Source organism: Symphodus melops (genome assembly GCF_947650265.1).
Source record: "Symphodus melops genome assembly, chromosome: 1".
In the NCBI taxonomy this organism is placed as follows: Eukaryota; Metazoa; Chordata; class Actinopteri; order Labriformes; family Labridae; genus Symphodus; species Symphodus melops.
Window position 1 is genome coordinate 14,981,478 of NC_136691.1, and position 23,641 is coordinate 15,005,118.

The 23,641-nt window shown below is 40.8% G+C and overlaps 1 protein-coding gene across 3 annotated transcripts in view; it reads left to right on the top strand.

Moving 5' to 3' along the window:
• The first annotated feature begins 5,141 nt into the window (after positions 1-5,141).
• Positions 5,142-23,641, top strand: part of pak5 (p21 protein (Cdc42/Rac)-activated kinase 5) — a 47,133-nt gene continuing 28,633 nt past the window's right edge. Inside the window, exons 1-3 of one of the 3 annotated variants that reach the window (XM_079354521.1) lie at positions 5,142-5,764; positions 11,773-11,996; positions 13,756-13,800. In XM_079354521.1, the coding sequence (XP_079210647.1) occupies positions 5,710-5,764; positions 11,773-11,996; positions 13,756-13,800 (324 nt within the window). In that variant the 5' untranslated portion in view covers positions 5,142-5,709. Of the gene's footprint in view, positions 5,765-11,772; positions 11,997-13,755; positions 13,801-21,412; positions 21,647-23,641 lie in introns of those variants that run through there. The other 2 variants (XM_079354522.1, XM_079354523.1) reach the window with 2 other exon arrangements.

Below are 23,641 nucleotides of genomic sequence, written 5' to 3' on the forward strand. Positions count from 1 at the left end.
TTCTGACACTATAGTCAATACAGAAAATGTGCATCAGGAAAAAACAAAACCTCTAAGAATTCTCTGAGCTTTTATTGAAAATGAAATAGAGCTGCCTTGTATCACCAGGTGACATGTTGTCTGCTGTGATGAGTAATCACACAGTTTATAATCTCACCTAATCTGCCATCGCTTCGTGTTCAGTGTCTTCACTGATCTGACAGATAAAACTGTACACACACACACACACACACACACACACACACACACACACACACACACACACACACACACACACACACACACACTCAGATGCTAACATAAACATAGTCAGTGCCCTGCAGTGATGCCAGTCATTCTCTTTATGTCTGGCTGATTCTCATTGAAATGGCAGGACTATGAAAAGACTGCTCTCTGTTTTCATAGAAGAAACATTTGGTCTCTTCAGTCTGGATGAGGATTCAGTCTGCATACAGATGTTAACCCTGGAGCACTGAAACTAACACCATATGGCACTGTGTCCTTTTCACATCCTTGCTAGTGTTAGTAGCTGGACGGAGAAATGATTCTTCCTGAAGTCTTCATCAGTGTGAAGGCTCAGTTGTGCAGCACAATAACATGGCTTTATCTGCTTTTGTTTGGGACTGATTTATACGGATTGATGGACCTCAGGTGTACTACTTTAGAGTCAGCATGAGAAAAACCCCACCAGAAACATCAAAGTGTGAAGGCAACATGCGCAACTGTACTTTTGAAATACAATCACCAGCCATTTTATGAGGTACAGCTGATCAAGTGTGCCTCAGTGCAAATATCTAATCAGTCAATCACATTGCAGCAACTCAATGCATTTATACATAGACATGGTCAAGACGACCTGCTGAAGTTCAAACTGAGCATCAGAATGGTGAAGAAAGGTGGTTTAAGTGACTGTGAATGTGACATGGTTGGTGGTGCCTAACAGGCTGGTTTGAGTAGTTCAGCTCGTCGAACAGGATTTCCACACACACAATCATCTAAAGAGTTTACAGAGATAGGTCTGAAAAAAGAAAATATTCAGTGAGTGACAGTTCTCTCTGGGCGAGAATGCCTTGTTGATGCCAGAGGTCAGAGGTCAGAGGTCAGAGGAGAATGGCCAGACTGGTTCGATCTGATAGAACAACAGTAAAATCAAATAACCACTCGTTACAACCGATGTCCCTGTGTACTAATACACCTCATACACCCTCATCTGAAAAATAAAGAATAGAGTTTTTACCTGAGAAGGTGCCTATAGATGTGGTACGTTTTGGTTGGGTATGGCAGAAAACTTTGTCTGCAGTCAGAACATTAAAGGTTTATATTGTTTAGAAAAGTCAGTACTCATACTCTGTTATTATGCCGGTGTTCCAAAAAAACAAACTCATCAACATGTCACACAGAACTGATCAGCACAAAAGGTTTGGGCAGTGATGAAAGCAAAGATACGTCTACTTTTCTGAATGGAACCTCAATGAAGTGGAGCAGACAGCGAGCTCTCAGTGGCAAACAAGAAGCTAAAGAGAAGCTAGTTTCTTGAGTTTACTGAAATAGTTAGGTTTACAGTTCTTCCTGGGTGTTGAAAGAAGACGGAAAGCCTGTGTTTATATTTCAACTACTCCTGGAAGTAGACCCTACTGTATCGAGCAGCTGGGTCTCCAACCTTTCTTCGTCTGAAAGCTACTTTGAAAAAAATGCATCACTTGCATTTATTCAGATAGCGCACATCAGCTGACGTGAAATCAATTGTGTGAAATTGCCATAAACCTTAAATTCATTTATTTTGTTTGTTTTAACACCATCGTTCAACCTCTCAGCGAGCTACTGAAAACCAGCCAACGAGCTACCTGTTGGAGACCCCTGGTATAGAGCATGCTGGAGGGATAACATTCCATCTCTCTCCCTGTTTTCCTCTCAAATAATTCCTGATTCTTTTCTTTTAAAGAGAAGTAAAAGAAGCAGCCTCCTTTTGTTCTTTGAACCGTTGCTTTATTGAAAAAAAAAACTCATTATAAACAATCTAAATTGTCCTGTGAGATTTAGTCTGACATCAACATAAAACAAATTAAAAGACGAGACTCGATCAGATTCTTGCTTTAGCTCTGGTTTGCTTACTTGTGCCTAAAAAGCCAGGACAGACAGACAGACAGACAGACAGACAGACAGACAGACAGACAGACAGACAGACAGACAGACAGACACACACACACACACACACACACACACACACACACACACACACACACCCTGGTATACACATGCTCTTCCTCAGACAGTGACACACGCTACTCTGTCTTCAGGTCTGCAGAGATCTCATTTAGATAACTCACCTGATCTCTCAGTACCCTCTGAGCTCCCCCCTCCTTGCTGTATTCATCCCTTATGTTAGTTAACACGTGACGATCCTTTCACTTTTTACCTCAGTGAAAGATCAGTGACGGTTTAAGGCAGTGACTGAACTGGATAGTTCCCTTTCATTCATCCTTTCACAATAAATTTGCCATGCGTTGCCCCGCCAAAGAGTAACAGCCTGCACTTTGCACTTAAACACTTTGCAGGAATGATCATTCATCTCTCTAACAAGCATTCATCTTGTGACAGTTATGATGAAGCTGCCCATTAGCTGTTTGCAATGTGCTGCACTGCTGCTTTTAAAGAGTGGGGTACTTAGCATAACCAAATCAGCCTCAACTGCTATAATTCTAGATGTCTCTTTCTCCTTTTAGTCTGCAGCTGTCCCTGCAGCTTCCCACCTCCAGAGCGCTTCCATTACCCCTCTGCATGTGTGCTTGTGTTCGAGAGAGAGAGAGAGAGAGAGAGAGAGAGAGAGAGAGAGAGAGAGAGAGATACAGATGGCCTGGATAAGACCCTTGAAAGTGGCATGTGTATTTATATCCTGTAGTGCTGGTGGAGGGGTGTGTCCACTGCTCAAGTGTTTTAACCATTAAAAACATTCTGCCTTCTCATGATGTAAAAGCGGCTCAGTGGGAAACTGGGCTTGCTCAGATACAGTAGGTCCAGATCCATGCATGCCTTTAGATGTTGCACTATTTAAAGGGTGCAACAAGGCGTCAATTTAACTGGTCCACTGGTTTGAAGATATTTAGCCGCCATAGAACTTGAGAACTTTTGTATTTAGTTTTAGGGCTGAAACATTCATCTTTAAAGGTATAAAATGCAACATTTTAAATGTTTAACATAGCAGATATAGCACTTTGTGAAGGGGATCATAAATGAACGCCTTTTTAAACAAAAATGAATTCAGTGTCCCTCAGAACTTGTTGTTCTCAGCTCTGTGTTCATATGGGTCGGGCCGCCGCTTCCATCAAATTGTAATGTTTCACTCAGAGACTGGAACGTGTTTCATTCACGATACCTCCTCCCTGTCCAGCCGTTAGTCCTGCCAACATGTGGGGGGGGGAGAGACAGACTTCCCCGGTCACTCGGGGACGCTGTCAATTGTGGCGTCACAGCGAAGCTTGGTACCTAGAGAACCAACAGACATCACGTACTGAAGAGGAGACCTTTTCTTGTTAAGAATACCTCAAAGAGCTCAGTACTAAATCAACTGTGGGCTGCATAACTGAGTGGAGATCAGCTGGAGAGAAGGCTGCACTCAGTAAAGTGAGGAGGGGAGGTGGGGAAGCGCTGCGCTGAAGGGACAGCTTGGATTCTGTTTGAGAGGCTGGTGCTAAGTATGACATCCTTCAAGGGACTTTGGACTATTGGTCAAGTGAGAAAAAAAAAAACATCAAATAGACACTCGACTCCAGGATTTTTCATTTTTACTGATTATAGATTTGATTTTAAAAGTTTGGTCATTGGTCAATATAAGTTTTTGTTGCAGGGCTGTATCATTTAAAGTAGGTGAGATAGGTCTTTGTAAAATGATTTTTAGACTTTAAATGTTCATTCCCTATAGCTGCAAACTGACTTTGACAACAGCCCTGCTTCATTACAAAGTGACATCCGCTTCAAAGCGAGGCATTAAAAACACCTAACAGCCAACACCTGTCCAATAATGTGACTCTGTGGACTGTTTCATTTCATCATGTTGTTTGTTTTAGTTTGACACTGAATATTTCATCCAACATGAGCTGATAAATGATGTAAGAGCTGCATCACCTCTCTGTAACTATCACCTCGCTGCCTGTTCATTCAGAAAGGATGTGTCAGGTCTTTTTTTTCAGTGCCCAGAAATCTCAGTTTTCTCATCCTGGAAAAATGACAGTAATGTTCAAAAGGGTGAAAACAAGTGTTGGATGTTCATATCCTCCCGACAGCCAGATCTGTGATGCTATAGTAGGTTATTACTGTGTGTCTAACTTTTACCTGAATGCTAACTGAAATAAGACTAGAAGAGGACATTTGATGCTGGACAAATTATGAAAGCATGAAAGTTCAGATAAAGACGATAAGACCATGGCTAACATCCACTTTTATGCAGCTTGTAAATAACACTTTTTTACTAGACGTTCATTATAGTGATATAGCGTTTTCCTAAACATAGCATGCACTCGTGTTTTTTTTCTCATATGTTAGTACTCACCAATGGTCAAAACTCTATACACCAGTGTGAAGTCATGAGCAAACGACTCTTTGTTTAGTTATTAAGCTAGTTGTTTAGACTACTGATAGTATACTGTAATACTAAAATCTTTTTGAGACTCTCAAATTGTGTTAAAAACTATTGAATACCAGTGACATCTCTAGCAGACAAGTCAGAGAACAAGCCCGCTGCAGCCTCTACCTACCGACACACTCTCTCTCTCTCTCTCTAAGTCTCATGTAATCCTGACAGCCTGCCGCTGCTGGTGTGTGTTTGTGTGTTTGCCCTCAGTACAGGGCCTGTCCCTGGCTGCCACCGCTGACTGTCCCCTTAGCATCGGCAAATAGCCAAGCTCTGTCACAGCCGCGGACTGCACCAGCTGTTTGTTTCCCTTTTCTTCCATCTTATCAGCTCCGTCACACTATCTGTCTTCCTCCCTGTGGAAGAGGCAGCGATAGGGCGCCTGGTGGTGCTGCACTTGACACCAAAGTTGATATCCACACATGCTGGCATCAGTGGGAGCCTCTTGTGTGTGTGTGTATGTGTGTGTGTGTCTGTCTGTGTGTGTGTGTGTGTGTGTGTGTGTGTGTGTGTGTGTGTGTGTGTGTGTGTGTGTGTGTCTCTGTGAGTGTTTGTTTGACAGGGCAGTCAGGACACAAACAGTCAGGCCACAGAAGACACTTAGACTTTTTGTTGCTTTTGTGGTTCTGTTGACAGATGGACAAGTGGGAGGACAGTAAAGGTCAGAGGGTTGCTCAGTTTGGGATGTGGCCAATCAAACTCAGTTAGAGAACAATGAAAGTGAAATGGGATGGGTCCGGGCTAAAGCTGTCTGGCCATGCCTTGGTCCAGGCTGCTGGCGTAGGCACTTTTTTGTGCCCTGTGTGTCTCACATTGGGAGTTATCAGAGCGTGCAGGCAGGGAGAGTCACAGCAGCAGACGAGCAGCAGTAGTAGTAGTAGAAACTCCTGGGGCTGCAGAGGCTTCCTGATTGGTCAATCTGATTACTTCACTGAAGGGTCTCTCCTCTTTGGAAATCAATTGCTCAATAATTCGAGCATGGGATTACATTTGTCATGTTTTTTTTTTTTTAAAAGGCACTTGAGCAAAATGGATTTCTTGGAGTGAAATGTGACTTCGATGAGGCTCTGATAGTCCTCACCATGGCTTATCCAGAGCACTTTGATTTTCTGAAAGAAACTGTGCGTTTTTGGCCAGGTAAGAGCTGTGATGTAATGAGTATTTTCATGTGGGTGGAATTATAAATGTAAGTGCACTTGGATGAAATATATTCTTCGCCAAAGCTATAATTTAACATCCTGTGGATTTCTTGATTACCAGTCTTAAAACATGATTTCAGTGAGAGATGCTACACACTTCTCAGCGTGTTGCAAGCGCTGCAAATGATGAAAAGCTTCTTTTTCACACGATGCTGTTCACTGTTCTACAAACATAACTCCTGGGAGTGAAAAAAAGGTGAAATGTGTGGGCGAACGGTTTTTGAGCAAATTAAATCATCTCAAGTAGCAAGATCTGGAGAGGACAAGTGGGATGAGAAGTGGACAGAATTGAACAACAAAGCAGGGCACGACAAAGGAGTTGAACCATGAAATTAACGATGAGCACATTTTGCCTCACTTTGTGCCTGTTTCCTCTCACTCTGATCAAGTACAGCTGCACTCACGTACACCAGGAAAAGGATGATACCCTTCAAGGAAAGTGTACCATAAGTCTTCCTCACGTTTCACCTTCTTTATAAATTAGAACTCCTCTTCTTCTCCTCCTCCATGGTGACTGAAGCAGGACACATCGCCCCTCCCTCATCTTGTTTATCTGAAGGGAACATGTGTCCTTTTCATGTTGCATTTTCAATTATGTATGAGATGAATGTGCATGTTTACGCACGAAAGGGAGTGATCTGCAGCTCAAAACCAATTTATGACTCTAAATTACAATCTGAGGAATAGAAAATGAACGTGGATGTTAGGAGAACACATGAATACATCATGCTGCAGCAGACTGTGGACATGCACGCAGCAACCAAAAATAGACAGAGTGTATTGACAAACACCAACACCCACATGCATAAGGTCCTTGTTTCTGTCTGTGTGTGTGTATGTTCAGGTGGTGTCGTACAAAAAGGGAAATGCCTGTGGAGGCTCAGATGGTGACAGATGGTTCAGAGACAAATCATCCTGGGAGTCAGGATCTCTGCCCTCGGACTAGTTGTCTTTTGAGTATCTTTGAGTCTAGTGTGTGCTCTTGTAAATGCGATCACGTTCATGATTTTTATTGTTACTCAAGCACTTATTGTTATACAAGTATTTGAAATCCGACGACAGCATGCATGACCAGGAGTGCAGTATTGCTTTTACACAGCAGTTATATGCAACCACAGATTATTTGTACATTAACTGATCAGTCATTTGACTCTAAAAATCCATAGATCTGCAACCTCACTGGAGCTGGACTTTTGCCTCAACATAAATACACACTTGGTATTTTGAGTGTTTCTGCTTGTTTTAGCACATCAGCGACTTTACATTTTAAACATGTATCAGTAGGTTTCTATGTAGCACGCTGCTTGTGAGATAGGAGGTACATCTTGATCGGCTCGTAAATATTGCACTTTAAACGTCAGACTGAATTGGGCTACTGTTTGCTGTGACATAAATAAACAGTGTTCACAACCTTACAGCGATACCTTTAAGTCTCTTTTTGTGTGTATCAGCAGCACTCATAGAGTGTGTTTTAACCGATCAATTCTCGGTCTGAGCAAACCGTTGTATAATTTAGTTTGAGTGTCTTTGCATGACTGAGCATCTGTGTGTGTGTGTGTGTGTGTGTGTGTGTGTGTGTGTGTGTGTGTGTGTGTGTGCGCATAAGGTTAAATCTATCATGTGTGAATGTGTAGCCTACTTGTGTTATGTAAGGCTTCTAGTACAGCAGTAAATAACAGAGAACACTTAGCTTTAATATGCATTAAAATGCTCTCGGTTTCCAAGATATTTGTAAGGCAAAAAACCCCCTAAAGTAATTTAAAGCTAAAATAAATTTAGAACACACACACACACACGCACACACACACACACACACACACACACACACACACACACACGCACACACACAGTCTCATTCCTGTCTCACACACCTGGATGAATGGAGTCCCATAATCTCTGCCACGTCTTTGGAGGTGCACTCTCTCGTCTCAGTCACATCGTTACTCTTTGGCAGAATAACCTTGCAAGCATTAGTCTGAAACTTCCCAAAGTGCTTTACAATCTGACCATAAATTACAGTTCAAGAGGTGCTTCTTTTGCAGGCAGGAGTTGTGCACTAAGTCGTTTATTGGTGTGTGCATGCATGCATGCAGGCAGGCATTCCCAGAGGGGGGGGGGTCTCTACACGTCACCCTGTGTTGTGAGAGGGTCTCTGCTACACGCTGGAAAGCATGACGTTTTTTGAGCTATGCGAGGGCATGATCAAGCACCTTTACTTGCTTTGTGTATTTTTGTGTGCGCGTGTTGTTGTGTCTCAGCAGTTGAGCTTGGCCTTCGAGACAATTCAATCCTGACTAGATAAATTATTCATCTCCGTGGAGTACAATCCAGGTCAGGGGTTTCCAGCTCCACAATGCCTGATACAAAGAAAGATGGTGTGCCAAAACAATTTTGTTCATCATTAAAAAACCATTTCGTTAAGAAACCTCTACTTCTGAGCTGAACCTGTCTTCCTTTGTTAATGTTGCCATTCAAGCTTTCAGTTCCAGTTTGGCATAATAGTAGCTATTTGCAGATTATAGGCAGAATTTGTCACCCTGAAGTTTACAGAGCATGCTTTGAGCAGTACGCCAAAAATGAACTTTTTTTAAGTCTTCAAATAGATTGTTAGAAAATAAGAACTGGTAAGGGTGTAAAATCACTTCTATGACACCTGTTTGAGGTTTTGGCTGAAAGGTAATGTTCAAGTCCATCAGCGGTGGCATTTGTCAGCAGATGATTCAGTGCAAGACGCCGACCCGTGCCTGTCGATGTGTACAAAACATTTGTCTACGTCCTTCATCCTTTGCATTGTTCTGATATACTTCATTTTGTGAATGTCATTTGTGATCAGTTAAATATCTATAGGTCAGTGTTTCATCAGGCAGGAGCCACTTAGTGTTCACAGACTGAAAATAGTAACAAGGTCAGAAACCTGGTGTCGATCTGTGGAGGTTTCAGTGGACATCAGCCAAAAGTGGAAGGAGTTGCTGACACGTGTGCGTTGAATTAGGGTGTCATTGCTCAGCTTTAAGTGGATGAGATGAAGATTTGTATGCATTTGTTTGTTCTGTTTCTATTCTGGGATACCCTTGAGGAGTATTTAAAACTGTGACCGGATCTGAAGAAGAAAAAAAAAAAAAAAGAATTAGAAGTTTTTTTTGTGTCTTTGATGTTTTTAAATGCTTTCGATCAGTTTAAGAAAGAAACATGTAAAGGTGCAGGCCAGCGAACCAACCATATCATTCATGGGCATCATTGCCTGAAACGACAGCTTTATTCAAAGTTTTGTTGGATTATTCTGGAAAAATAAATGGATACATTACATTTTTCAGGTGATCCATGCAATTTCAAGGCTTGCTTCACCAAAATACACGTCTGTATTTATAACCCTGTGACTAGTAGGGGGATCTAATACAGTAGTTGCATAAAGCAGTCTTTATGAGACACTGTTTTGCCCTTTAGGAATAAAGCTCAACATCCTGCTGTGGACGTTTTGGGTGTAGGATGCAAACTCTTTGAGGTTGTTTTCTCGTGACTAAAACATAACTCAAGCTTTTAAAACACATCTGAACGTTTGCATTCAAGAATTGAGATCACAATCACATCAGTATACATTTAGTCTTCGATTGTTAACATGCCCTTTTTCTTCTTTTCTTGTCTTTTTTTTTCAACCAACAAAGATGGATTTCTATTTTTGTGATGCAGTAAATCTTTACAGTGTAAACCAAGGCCAACAGTGAATGCAGGTTAGAGGGCAGAGTTGTGTAAACATGCCTGTGGGATGAAGTTTCTATCTCTGATTTAACACCTTTTTGATCCTGTATTGAGTTTTCTAAAGGCAGCAGTGTGCTGCATAATAATCTGTTGTGCTATAATAGTGCTGCACTATGCATCACAAAGAGCCTTCAGCCCTCTCAGCTTCCACACTCTCTGCATGACTCTTTACATTTTTGCTTCTTCCTCCTCCCCTCGTTTCCTCCTCCATCTCTCTCTCTCTCTCTCTCTCTCTCTCTCTCTCTCTCTCTCTCTCTCTCTCTCTCTCTCTCTCTCTCTCTCTCTCTCTCTCTCACTCTTTAACCTCTCTAGCTTGCATGTGCTTCTGTGTTATCTTCCACCCCACACACTCTCTCTCTCTCTCTCTCCCATCAAACTATCTCTCCATCTTTCCTGTTTGAGGCCATTAATTTGTTCTGTCTGGCTCTCCTGCAGGGCAGCAAAGGAAATGATTATGAAAGATTTCCGTGATTAAATCAGTTTTACCCTCGTCAGTTTGAAGTTTCATTTAAAAAAAGACTCTGGCGACTTCTTTCATGACAGCCGCTCAGGAGGTTCTTCTTCTTCCAAAGATGAACTCACTAAACAGACACTCTGGAGCTATTCATGAGCATGCATGTAATGATTGACTGATTCACACATAGTGACATATATTCTACACAATGACGTCATTTAAGAGTAATAAAATAGTTTTAGCTTTAACAAAATAAAGAGTTAGAGTGTGACGTATAAAGGAGTGAATCATTAATGGGGTTTTTCTGCTCTACATGATAAATGTTCGCATGCGAGTCCTCTCAGCTTATCAAGTGTTCATGCCAAGACAAGGGCCATGTCACTGACAAGTATAACTTTTTGTTGTTTTGTGTTTAAAAAATGATAGCTACAGACTGGATTATTCACCATGTACAAGTTTAGGGAAAATCTGCAACCACAGTTTAGGCTAAATTATTTTTTACACTGCGTGGCAAAATTCATTTTTGGACATGGATGAACGTTTTTTTATGGACATTTAACATAATTTGTACAAAAGCCCTAACAGAGGGAGGGGCACAATGAAAGAATTACAGGGGGGGGGGTAGGACTTTGGTTTTGTCTGAGGACAATGGCTCCTAGAAGGGAGCAGCACAATCGAGTCCATTCACAGAAACACCAACAACACCATGACATTCTGTTCTGGGACTGGGAGTCATCATCAGCCAAACCACAACATCTGGGTAAACACATTTCCTGTTGGTGGTGTTGCAAAGTAATGATTTGATCTGTTGTTTATTACGGCATCAAAATCAAAACTTTCATAAAAGTCCTAACTTGGTGTCATATTGTTTCTCTTTCCTCCTCACTAGGCATTGTTTAATTTTTTCGGTGATATATTACATAACCAAAGTGGACACTTGTTTTCGTATTTTTGGACATTTTTGCTTGTTCTTTACTACTTTGTATCCTGCAGGGTCATAATGCTAAACTAAGAAGCAGAGAGCATATCATCCACAAAGATTTAGATTGTGAGATGCATGCGAGCCTGAAGTGCACATTTTAACTCAAATAATGATGACACACTTACTGGTCTTTTGGTAAGAACTAGTGTGTGGAGGACTATTTTGTAGGAAGACTGTCGGGCTAATTCCAAGTTGAAGATTCTCATGAAAACAACAAAGGGTTAAGAAGCAATATTTAAAATGGTGAGAGCTTTGAATGAAGTCTGTGTTCACCTCTAATGAAAACCTGAGCACATCACTGTCTGTAATGACATTCACACTGTCTGTAATGACATTCACACTGTCTGTAATGACATTCAGTAAGGCTTAATAAAGGTTGTGCTTGACATTTTTTCTCTTTAAGAAATGGCATCTTTAAGTAGCCTTGAAAAAATCATGCTAATTAAATGTCAAAACTTTGATAAGCATTTGCTTGAGCTCTGATGTGTGCAACAAAATGTGTACAGCAATGTACAGTATACAGTATTGTTAGAGGAAAAGTCCTGGTTCAATGCAGCATGTACTTCCCCAATCCAATGACACCACTTTCGTGGTGATGAAAACAGGAGCGCTGATAGAGGAAGAATTAAGGAAAATCTCTGAAAGGAAGCCTCTGCATTTAATAATAAGACTTTTGATCGAATACTTAAGGTTACAGGGAGTGTAATTGATTAATGAAGTCATTATTCCTGATGTGTTTCCTTTGTTTCTCCAGGTTTGCCAGGGTTTTCCAGCATGTTTGGGAAAAAGAAGAAACGGCTGGAGATCTCAGCTCCGTCTAACTTTGAGCACCGGGTCCACACAGGCTTCGACCCGCGGGAGCAGAAGTTCACGGGGCTTCCACAGCAATGGCAGAGCCTCCTGGCGGACACTGCCAACAGACCTAAACCCATGGTGGACCCCTCCTACATCACCCCCATCCAGCTGGCACCAATGAAGGTAGAGTGTGAATGGACAGAGGGCGTTGATATGGGGAAAAAGTCTTATTGCCTTTCTTGCATTGTTGTGACTCTCTCTTTATCTTCATATCTGAATTATTTTCTCCTCCAACACTGTTATAAAAGTCTTTTGTTCTTGATCTTCTCACTTTGCATATCTGTTCTTTTCTTCACTGTATCTCACCGCTCCATCCTCTACTTGTTACACTGTGTTGTCTAAACTGTTGTAGATAATTCTCCGGTCCCATCTGGCCACTTCACACGATTCCAACTGCATTTGCCAAAGACATTAATTCTAAAATGTTATAATTATTATTTTTTTTTGCTTTAAACCTGCATTAAGCCATTTTTTGACACACAAGTAACACTGTCATTGAAGGATGTACAGTAAAGATTAATCATGAGGCAGTTCAAAATCGATTCAAAGGTGCCAAAATGAATCGCTGTTGTATTGTGAAGCGTCAGCAGCTGTAGAGCAGAGGAGGTTGATTGTGATAAGCAGGCGTTATAAAAAAAAACTAAAAGCACATTTTACAACAAGACTTCACAAACAGCACCACCAACATGCTGCAGCATTTAATCGACAGCACAATGAGACGCTCCAATCACCTCCAGATTCTCTTCAAATAAATCGTGAGAGAATCGTATCGTGGACTCAGTATTGTGAATGGCATCGTGAGTTGAATGAATCGTTACATCCCTACTGTCATTGTATCACCATGTGTCATCATACTGTGTGTTTAGAATGTTGTTCTGATGTGTTTCCGGTGTGCAAATCAAATATAAGGATGTGAGGACTTGTTGGTCATCATTTCCCCATGTTTTCACTGATTGAGTTACTAAAATTATTATTGATAGTGAACATGACTTAAAAGGACCAATACTGGTCCAGCTTTGATGTTTGTTAAATTTATCATCTGTCTGCCCCCTGCTGGTCAAAAAATTGCTTAATGCAGCTTCAAAGAAGACAGAACTTTATTTAACTTATCTCATGAAAAGAAAAAAAAAACACTGCAAACTAGTATTTCTTTGTCATTCTGACCCCTTCTGTGACTGTGATTGTTTGTCTCCTCTTGTCTCCCAACCTTCTGAGTGTCTCCTCTGATGTGTTGTTGTTCATCAGTTCCTCTCAACATAATCACACCTGAACACATTGAGTTAACTGAAAAAGGTCTGTGACTGATTCATACACACCAAACTGTGAGGCGAAACGCTCCTCAATTCTTCTCTGCACCTTTCTCTGGGTCGTAGCAGAACACATGTTACACGTTAGGCCCTTCTCTTCCACACTGGAGGTATTTGAGGTTTTAATGGGGCCTCGTGGGGTCTTTTCAAGGGCAATGTTTTTTTTTTTTCTCTTTCATTTTACTGTCTGTGGTCCCATCATACTACATGTGTGACCCACTGCCCTTCAGTTTTATCTAGTGTGTGTTACAACACATGCGCTCTCTGTTTTTTTTTTTTACTTTGATGACACTTAAAGAACACTCACACAAATGACAACTGTTTTCTCACCTTTTGTGTTGAACGTTGACATCGCTGCAGCACTTTGTTGCACTTCAGAATAAAAGTAGTATTGTGAGCATTAATCATAAGGCTCACTTTTTTTTTGTCACATTTAGATCTCATGACACACACACACACACACACACACACACATGTTCAGACATTCACACAAGTAGCAGAGAACAGCAATATGCCGCAGGAGATATCTCTGAAGAGGGGGAAACAAGAAATTAATTCTCTTGCTCTCTTCACAGATATCTCCCAAGAAAGTCCGGTCATCCGAAACGCCGTTGCCCAAAGTATGACTTTTTCTTCCCTTCTGTTTTTAACACCCCCTTCCTTTTGATTTTTCTTTGGTCAGTCAACTCCGCTGTTTTGTTTCCACATCTCCTCTCCGTTGCCTGCTTCCATGCATTCAGGTGGAGGTGGTGTGTCAGCAGGAACAGGGAGGAACACTGAGAATGACTTCACACACATGACATAACTACATTTCTCTGCCAAAGTCTTCTTTCTTAGGCTCATCTCCACTCTCCTCTTCTTCCATTCGCATGTTCTCCCAGAAATGAGGAGACTAACCGTAGCAGCATGTTTCCTTATTTCTCCCTCTTGCTATGGAGCGCCATTGATAATGATGGCGATAATCATGGTTATGTTGATGATGATGATGATGATGGGTGCTGAGATGTGAAGTGCATGTTGCCATGACAGCTGATTTTGCTCTGCCGTAAGCCCTTCACTTTGTAGAAACGGGTCATAAAGGGTTTGCATGTGTTAGCAGAAACCTTTTTACAGTCCACGTCGTGATCTGAATCCAGCGGGTCTCTCCTCTTCTCTACATCATGCCTGCACACGTTCAGAGGTGCATCTCTCTTTTTTAACATCTACTAACCACACAAATACACATATAGAAATATGTCGATAAACACCTATAAATGTAAAACATCTTCAGTCTTGTAAGCAATCATGCTAAGATATTAGAGATTATTATTAAGAGTCAAGGAATACAATATTATACCGTTTAGTGTCATAGTGCCAGTTTGGCAATGTACAAGGAAGATAATTGTAATACTGAATTTTCTAACCCAAACCCCAAAAAGATTGTTCCAAGACAAAAAAGACAAAAAGTCAAAGGTGGGGTTATAACTGGATTCATTCGTAGAGCATTTTATTCTTTTGTACTGTGTTTATGCAGAGATTCAGCGCATCTGTTCATTAAGTATTTGTGAAGTATACAGGCCTTTGGAACTTGCATCCAATACATCTTATTATCCTACTTAATGGCAAAAATAAATTCCATCATAGACCATGTATCTTGTTACATATCCTCGCGCCTGATTGTTGAAGATTTAAAAGGCCATTTGTTAATGAAAAAGGACAAAACAGGATTTGGGGTTTTGAGTTGCAGGTTCAAAGCAAGTTTTGACAGTGAAATTCAGATTTTTCCTGAAGTTTTCTCCAGCTATTTAAGCAGCTTGAGCACGAACAAAAGTAACAATGTGACACCACCCTACAATGTGCAAACACCCTTGAAATGAACTAAGATAATAAAGAGAGATAGATAATAAAATGTATGTTATGCTCCTAAACTAAAGTCACAGTTTGAGGGAACTTTTTAGCAGTGCTAAATATGAGGTTGTATATTTTATTCAAAGGAATAACCAAGTGACCATTTTGCTGAATTGAAGTATCGGTAATGTAATAACAAACAGAGGAACAACATGCTGTCTGAATTGACTGAAGACTGAAATTTGCTACTGGTGTAGGGAAAGGGAATAACAGACATTTAACTTCCTGACTGAATTAAAATCATTGATGAGCTTGTGAATGTAGAATTCCCCAGCCTCCCCCAGAGGGAAAAGAAATCCTGTGTGAATGCAGCTCTACTTTGAGTCTTCTATTCAAATCAAAAATCTGATCAGAGTCTCAGTGGAAAGTTCGATGTTACTCTGAAGTTTCTTCGGTCACTTCACTCCCACGTCAAATCCAAAGGATTATGCATTGCACTCACTCGTGTCAGTGTGCAGGCAGAGAATACCAACAAGGGCATTTGTGTGCTACTCGTGTGTGAGTTTTCTAGTTTGAGGAGGCAAATGAAGGAAGCCATCTTTTTTTGCTCTAAACTAGTAAGACTGAAAATGTAGGACATGATTTTAGTCTATATCTGTAAGTTGATAAAAATAAATAAGAGTATCTATCAGACGTGTGTGTGTGTGTTTGTATGTACAATGTGTGTGTGCCTGTGTGTGTGTGTGTGTGTATGTATGTTTGTGTCCCTGTGTGCAAGTGCATTGGTGTGTGTGTGTGACTCTGACTCCAAAGGTGGGCTGGGGTTATTTATAGTGTCCAAGCCATGGACTGATATATTCCTACCCCTGGTAGCCATGACACTTGAATGACAGACGTCTGTCTTCAGACACAGTATTTGTGTGTGTGTGTGTGTGTGTGTGTGTGTGTGTGTGTGTGTGTGTGTGTGTGTGTGTGTGTGTGTGTGTGTGTGTGTGTGTGTGTGTGTGTGTGTGTGTGTGTGTGTGTGTGTGTGGAGTGCAGGGAAGGGCAGGGCAGAGAATGCAGCATCCTCAAGTCTGGCAGACCACCAGTTCCGTCCTCAACAAACAGTGAAGAGGGACAGAGTACAGTAGAAGGTCAATGTTGTGTGTGTGTGTGTGTGTGTGTGTGTGTGTGTGTGTGTGTGTATGTCCGTAGGTTGAAAAGTGAGAGGTCGACGTGGCTTTCATGCTGAAATAACTACTACCTCTGCCCTCTGGCTCGTGCGCTCATCGTTTATTCACGAGGCTTGTAGCTTTGTTGTCAGTGCGCTCATCTCAGCTGAGCATTAGTATTGCTCAAAGCCTTGACTCTCATCTCTTTTTCTCCCCCTCGCTCCCCCCACCCCCCCTTCCCCTTCTCCACCAGCAGCCCTCAGTCAGCACACATGCTAATCCAGTAGTATAGGCTGACACCATGCCCTAACAGCATTTCCATGTTTTAGACATTGTGCTCTTAAAGTTTCTTTTGCACTCTGTATGCTTGCGTGTGTGTGTGTGTGTGTGTGTGTGTGTGTGTGTGTGTGTGTGTGTGTGTGTGTGTCTGTGTGTCTGTGTGTGTGTGTGTGGGGTGCACGAGTTGCACCACACATTGCTTCGTGCACTGTAGCTGCACAAAGCAGTGTTTTTATGTTGCATCTGTTGATGTTGATGTTGACGTGTTGATGGTTGAATTGTGCACACGTGACTGGAGATTACATGTGTGTTAATGTGTTGCATTCATTGGCAGCAGCAGGGCCAGTGCCGTGGCTATTATTAATGGCGCTCTCATGTTGCACCTTGACTTTGACACTCTCAAATTGCCGACTCCTATGGAGCTGTGGAGGTAATTTACCATGATGGTGTTTGTTTGTGTGAGTGTGTGTGTTTGTCTGTGAGTGCGAAAAAGTTGGCTTGCATGTGTTAGTGCGTGCTGGCTAATATGGTATGTGTGTTCATGTTTCCTCTGCCGGGAGCCAGAATTAGATGACTGGGTGCTTGTAAATGAGATAAATAATAGCCTTGTAGGAAAGGCCACACTCATGTAAAAGGAAAGAGTTTATTGGCAGCTGATTCTTTAATCAGTATTGCATAAGAACTTTATTTCCTCCCTCTAATAAGCTCTTTTTTTTACCTACCTTTAAAGGGTTCAACTTGCCTCTGCCTATTTTATTTGAATAATTTAGCATCTTGGGCTTTAACAAGCTACAAAAAAAAACAAAGATATTCTCTAATCAGAATTACATACTAATCGGTAAAACTGTTCACTAACCGTCATAATGATAATAATAATAAATTGATTTATATAACACTTTTTATCAGTGTTATACATAGCTTATGAAACAGACAATTTAAATACAGTTAAAAAGATGTAAAAAAAAAAAATACAGACCACTCACACGCAAAAATGAACAAGTGGGTCTTTAGCTTTGCTTTCAACACTTCAACAGAACATGCTTGGCTGATGTCCAGAGGTAAACTGTTCCACAAAGCTGAGCACAGAGGAAAATTAAAATGAATGAAAAAGTCTTCTTTTTTATTAAGGGGCACTAACAAGACCAGTCCCGTGGGAACACAGAGTCCGTGCAGGCCCTCACAGGGTCACCAGGTCGCTCAGATATGCTGATGCATTGACATTTCCAATTTTATAAGTTTGCAGCATTACCTTAAAGTCAGCTCTCACCTGGAGGTCATTTCACGCTCCACTTAGAACACAAGCTGTTGAATCCTGAACCATCTGCAGACCCTGAAAACTTCTTTTTGGCATACGTGACAGTAATCTAACAAGGAGATCAAAATCCTTAAACGACAGGATTGATCTTGGAGATGTTCCTGAGATGAAAAAAGGCTTCTCTTGTCACCTCCTTTATATGTAGATCAAACGAAAGTGCTTAAGTCTGTCTCTGCAATAAATAACACAGTCATCTCGAGACTAATTAAAATGGTTGAACACATGCTTCAGTCTTGAAGGTCTGATAATGATGATGTCTTTTTTAGCTGAGTTAAGAAAGGTGTTAATCCCCAGCTCCTAAAAGCCAATAAACAGGCTTCATATTTAGCTGTATCAGACCCTCTTCCTAAGGCTACTGGCATATACAGCTGCAAATCATCTTCATAACAGTGGAACGCAATCCCAAACAACATCTGATCCAGTGGCAACATTTACGGCAAAAACAATAAAGGACCCAATACAGACCCCTGTGAAACCCCTTGGCGAACAGCACAGGACCTGGAGAGCATGTTGTTAAATAAATATGTTGAGATCTTCTCCAGCAGCAGCTGAGATGCCAAAGTAAATGACGGCATCATCAGTCAATAGAGGAGACTGAAAAAGTGATAAGTAACTCATACCCATGATACAAAAATAATGTATGATGTATTGATCAAAAGGAAATCGATTCCTTTTTTACTAAGAATATCCCCCCTGATGGCTACTTGACACTGCTGGTGTGGCTGGGGTGCAGGCTGACGATCCTGATGGATATGAGTCACAGGGTGAGAGTTGCGCCTTTCAGGGTGCTAAAAGGAATGAGGACATACCATACCAGGTCATACCAATTTGGTTTTAAATAACATGTGACAGCACCAAAGAGTAACCTTTTGAAACTATGACAGCAATGAGATGATTGATTTATCGAGGTCGTGGAGAAATGTGATTGATTTTTAATAACGTTTAATTTAATGAAAACTTCTCAGTTTTATGTTTTATATTTTTTATTTTAAACCTTGCTTGTAAAGTGTCCTTGGGTTTTTAAAGGTGCCCATAAATAAATGTATTATTATTATTTAAAATTTTAAAAAAGGGAGAGAGAGAGAGTTAAATCTGAGAAAGTATATGTCAATGTCAGTCTTTCTGATTGAATTTCCACTGAGCTTCATTTTATTTCTACTTTAAAACACGTTTTATAAGAAATACATTACAATTATTTTCTTGATCCATGTTTCAAGTCTTCATAAAAGCCAATGAGAGAAGAAAAAAATATTCCCCAAAATAGGGCGCTACAGGATGAGCCCTAAAACCCGAAAGTAATCTATGCCCCCCCCCCCCATGGGGTCTATCCTCTTAAACTCACTGGGGAGTTTGAATGGGATTGTGGTTAGAAGCCTGAAATAAAGTACCATTTGGGAGTCTGAACATCCTTAAGACGGCGATTGCTAACTTGTGGCTAAATGAGACTACAGTGGTTGTCGGGACATTCAGCGTCATCGTACCAGGAACTCTCTTACTAGTACGCCCTACAGCCTCTAGTCATGTTTTTCAGTGCTCTTACAAATATTAAGTTAATAAAAATGTAATAAGCTGCAGTTTCACTAGATTATTAAAACCGCTTATTACATCGATGAAGAATGACTGTAGTAATGTCAAAATCAACTGACCGTGGTGTAATTCACTATAGCACAGCGTTAGCTTTTTACTTCTGTCGGCTGCATTAACGCTTCAAACATCATAAAAATTATGTTCATTTGTGAAGATTATTCAGCTGAACTAAACAGCCACACATCAGAAACATGTGTTTACCACAGAGCTTATTTTCTGCAATGATCCAAAATCCAATGCAAAACTCCCATAGGCAAATAGATAGATAGATAGATAGATAGATAGATAGATAGATAGATAGATAGATAGATAGATAGATAGATAGATAGATAGATAGATAGATAGATAGATAGATACTATCTATCATTCTGTCTTCAATGTTTATCTTGTTTGTACCATTTTGTTACAGCTGCCTTCAAAGAATGTGTACTATTAAAGCAGGCTGTGTGCATTTAAAGTACCTGGCATATTCACCGCCAAAGGACACATTACACAAAGTTTCACAACCTGAAATATAAATACACTTACTACTGTAGGTCATTTACTGGTTGATTAACAAACAAGAGAATATAAAACATGCTTTGTTTCCTGTTTTGGAGCTTTACAATCAACCAAAATAAAATCCATTTTAATTTGCAGTTGTATCCTAATAAAAATGGGGACTTATACAGTAGGGATTTGAATACTTGAATACTACAATGCACTGAAGGTTACTTGTTCAAAGTAACATCTTTTTATGTGAAGGTCAAAGAAGGTGGTTGTAAGGATGACGTCTGTTCTAAGACAATGTTTCAGTCAGGAGGTTGTTTGGTGTGTCTGCTGCAGATTCTTTAGAAAAGGAAGCATGTGCAGAGTGATCGTACGGCATGTTGTGGGCATCACTTGTTTATGTTTCAACTTGGTCTTTGGTTCAAAGCCGAAGCAGGTCTTTGAGATATGTGCATGACTATATGTTTCGTGATTAAGACTTGATGGTAAAATCTAACACCATGAAACAAACACTGAGATTATAAGGAAGGAATCACATTTACATTTGGATGTCTTCTTCTCTGCAGCCTGCCTTTTCTTCCTCTTCTTGTGTTGTTCATTTCATACATTACCCAATGTGCCTGCTGAAAGCCTCCAGAGTGTATGCCTAAACTTCTTGCATTGAGCAGTGGGTTACATGTGCTGTAAGGAGTGTAGGTGGAGAGAGCTCGATGATATTTTAGGTAGCTGAACATCCCTGTGCTGTCAAAGCCATTATAAAGCAGCCCTGAGAATATTACATCACACAGAGAGAAGAAAGCAACCGAATGCACTCTGATTTGTAACGTACATTGCCTGTAGCTGTAATTTAAATACGTTGAGTGTATTCCACAGGGTTTTATATGGCAGATATCCAGACTAAAGTAAGACTAACTTTAAATTATCTGAAATTAAAAACCAAATATACCGTACGTCAATTACAAAAGTGATTACATTTGTCTTTGGAAGTTGAAATTATAATTCATTGTATTGAGAATATCGTATAGACTGAAGGAAATGCTGTTATAAATATCAATGATAAGATCATCTTTAGAAGTGGGTTTATTTCACGGTAAATGTTCAACAGAATGAGAGTAAAAGGAACACGACCATTGTGGCTGAGACACTTCGACAGGAAAGAAAGGTTGCAGGAAAGACTGAGTTAAGATAACAGAAGTATACTTAAAGTTCTAATGGATTGGAAGTTATCTCTAATGTTTTAACAAAATACTGTTAGGGGACTTTTAAAATGTAGTTTTTTTATGATTAGTTTGAGCCCCTTGAAGAAACAAGAATTGTGTTTTTTTGTCACTTCAAAACACAACTTTTGGATTTCTACTTAATTCATTCAGAAGAGAAGAGCTGACACAGTATGTGTAACAGTGCACTGGCAACATTAAAAGGCATGTGACAATGGGCATGACATGAAGGGTGATAACTGGTACAACACTACTGAAAATGTCAGTGGGTCATTGAGAGCAGCAGCCCCCCCCCCCCCCCCCCCCCCCACCAGCTCTTTGGCAGGTGACTGAGGCAGAAACTCGATCATTGGAGTGAGCTAGTGCCAGACTTCCAGTCGGTCCGGGCTGAGTTCAGCTGCAGCAGGGCCAGAGTCAACTTGTCATGGCAGGTGGGCGAGGAGCGGCACAGACCGTGGCCGTAGTGAGCAGCAGAACGGCTGAGGGAATGCTGAAAGAGACAGGGAAGCTGAAGCAGATGAGGCTGGAGCTGCAGGAAAAGACTGAGGAGGCGTTGGTGTTTCAACCTCAGCCACAGACTGTTCATAAACAGTTACAGGTGGGGTGTTCGACTGTTTCTCTTTCTAAAGAGCCAAGACCGCATGCTGGTATGCTGGCGATGCAGATTTGAGTGTGCAACAGGTCTCCTCTCACTGCCAGCACTGACTGAAAAACATACAAGACTAAACAGTGATGTTGCAGCAGGGATCTGCTCCATGAAGCATTTGTCATGTTTTGCTGACACTGCAGCGTTTTAAAAGGTCACATTGTTCACCGTTTTCAAAAACTGCTTCTATTTTTGTTGCATTTTTAACACTAAACTTTGACACGCCATAAATTATAGCTGTACAGAGTGCTGGTTGTTTGCTCATGTTTCCACAGAGAGGACAGGTTTGTGCACGACAGAGTTATTTTTGTAGCTTTGCTTGGTTTGCTGTATGTATACATATGGAAATGGAGCTCAGAGAGATAGTGTTTCTGATTGAACAGGGTCACCCAGTCCTTGCTCCAGGGTCAGAAATGCAAACCTTGTGTCTTTATTGAAAAGGGAAGTGTGCTATTATGGTTTTGACATGTGCACGCAGAGAGCTGCTAATTTGAGGAGGCATTTTAGTGAAGCCGGGCTTTAATCATACTGGGAGTGTTCCAAGGTTGTGAAGTGCCTGGACTGAGAATGAATGAGGTCTAGACAAGTGCTTAGATGTGGAGCAAGACCAGAATCTCTAACGTCTTCTCTTCTTAAAAGTTCTAAAATCCTTTCTGATATTCTACCTTCTGTACAGATGTTTTAAAGGAACGTGGAATGAGAGTTTCTCCTCCATTACAGTTCACAGACACACAGTCATATATAGTATTTCTTTGCTCCAAATCTGCCAAAGTGCATTTGTGGTCTTGCCCATCGTACACAGTGACTGCTGCATTCATTCAGCTTCTTGGTGGACGGAAGAAAGTTGGATGTTGTGATCAATGTGAGTTTAATCTTCAGTGTCTATTACATTCCCTCTTATGTTGATAAAGGAATAAATTGGTCAAAGCAGAAATAGACTTGAAGGAAAAATGACTCCTGATTGATGTGCGTCTGTGCGGGTGTGCACTCCACGCGCACACAACCAGACAGAGAGAGCATCTGTCTTTCTTGGCACTGAGCTGAAGTAGATGGCATTGATTTAGACCTCTCTCATTCCTTCCTCTACTCTGCTCCTCCTCCTCCTCCTCCTTCACTTTCCCCACTTTGTCTCCTCTAAAGCGGCTGCCATTCACAGTCACACTCTGCAAATCACCTCTCATGGAGCCTTCGGGAGCCGCAGTCGGTGGGGGAATTTTGGCTTTCGACTGCGAGCGCCATACTTTGCCAGGGCGGCTCAAAATGTCCTGGCGAACAACCATCGTTCAGTGTCTGAATGTGGGTTTTTTTTTTTTTCTTTTTTGGAAGAACATATCGGCTGTGAATTTTAAACAGAGAACGATTGTTTGAAGAAAAACTGATTTGAGATGACTGGAGTGTCATATTAATAAACTTAGTTGTAATAGATGAGAAGTGTTGCGCTCTCTTAATGAGAATGCTGCCCTTTTTTATCATCTGACACATGAAGACTTTGTGCCCTGCTTATAAAAGGATAATGATGCTCTCTTTTTTCTCTCTATAACTATGAATTGAAAATGTGCATCCTTATTAAATTGGACCACAGCATTTGAACACCTGCATGATCACTGTTGACAAGCTAGCATCTCAAAGTGTCATAACATGGTCTCTGTAGATATGATATCATTCTTTGTTTCTCACTCTGGAGATGCTACTTTACGTTTGGTGTGAGGTTATTTTTAAAGACTGGACCTGCAGTATCCTCATGTGGCCACAGAGCAAACTGCAACAGACAGTTTTTCAAGTCATCCAGCACAAATCAATATGGATAACATGAGATTATTCACAGCTTGAATAATTGCAGCATTGTAAATGATGTCATAGAAATCAGGAATTTGATTTCCCCTATATTTTCTGTCTTTTTATTTTATATATATATATATATATATATTTAAATATCACAAGTGGAAA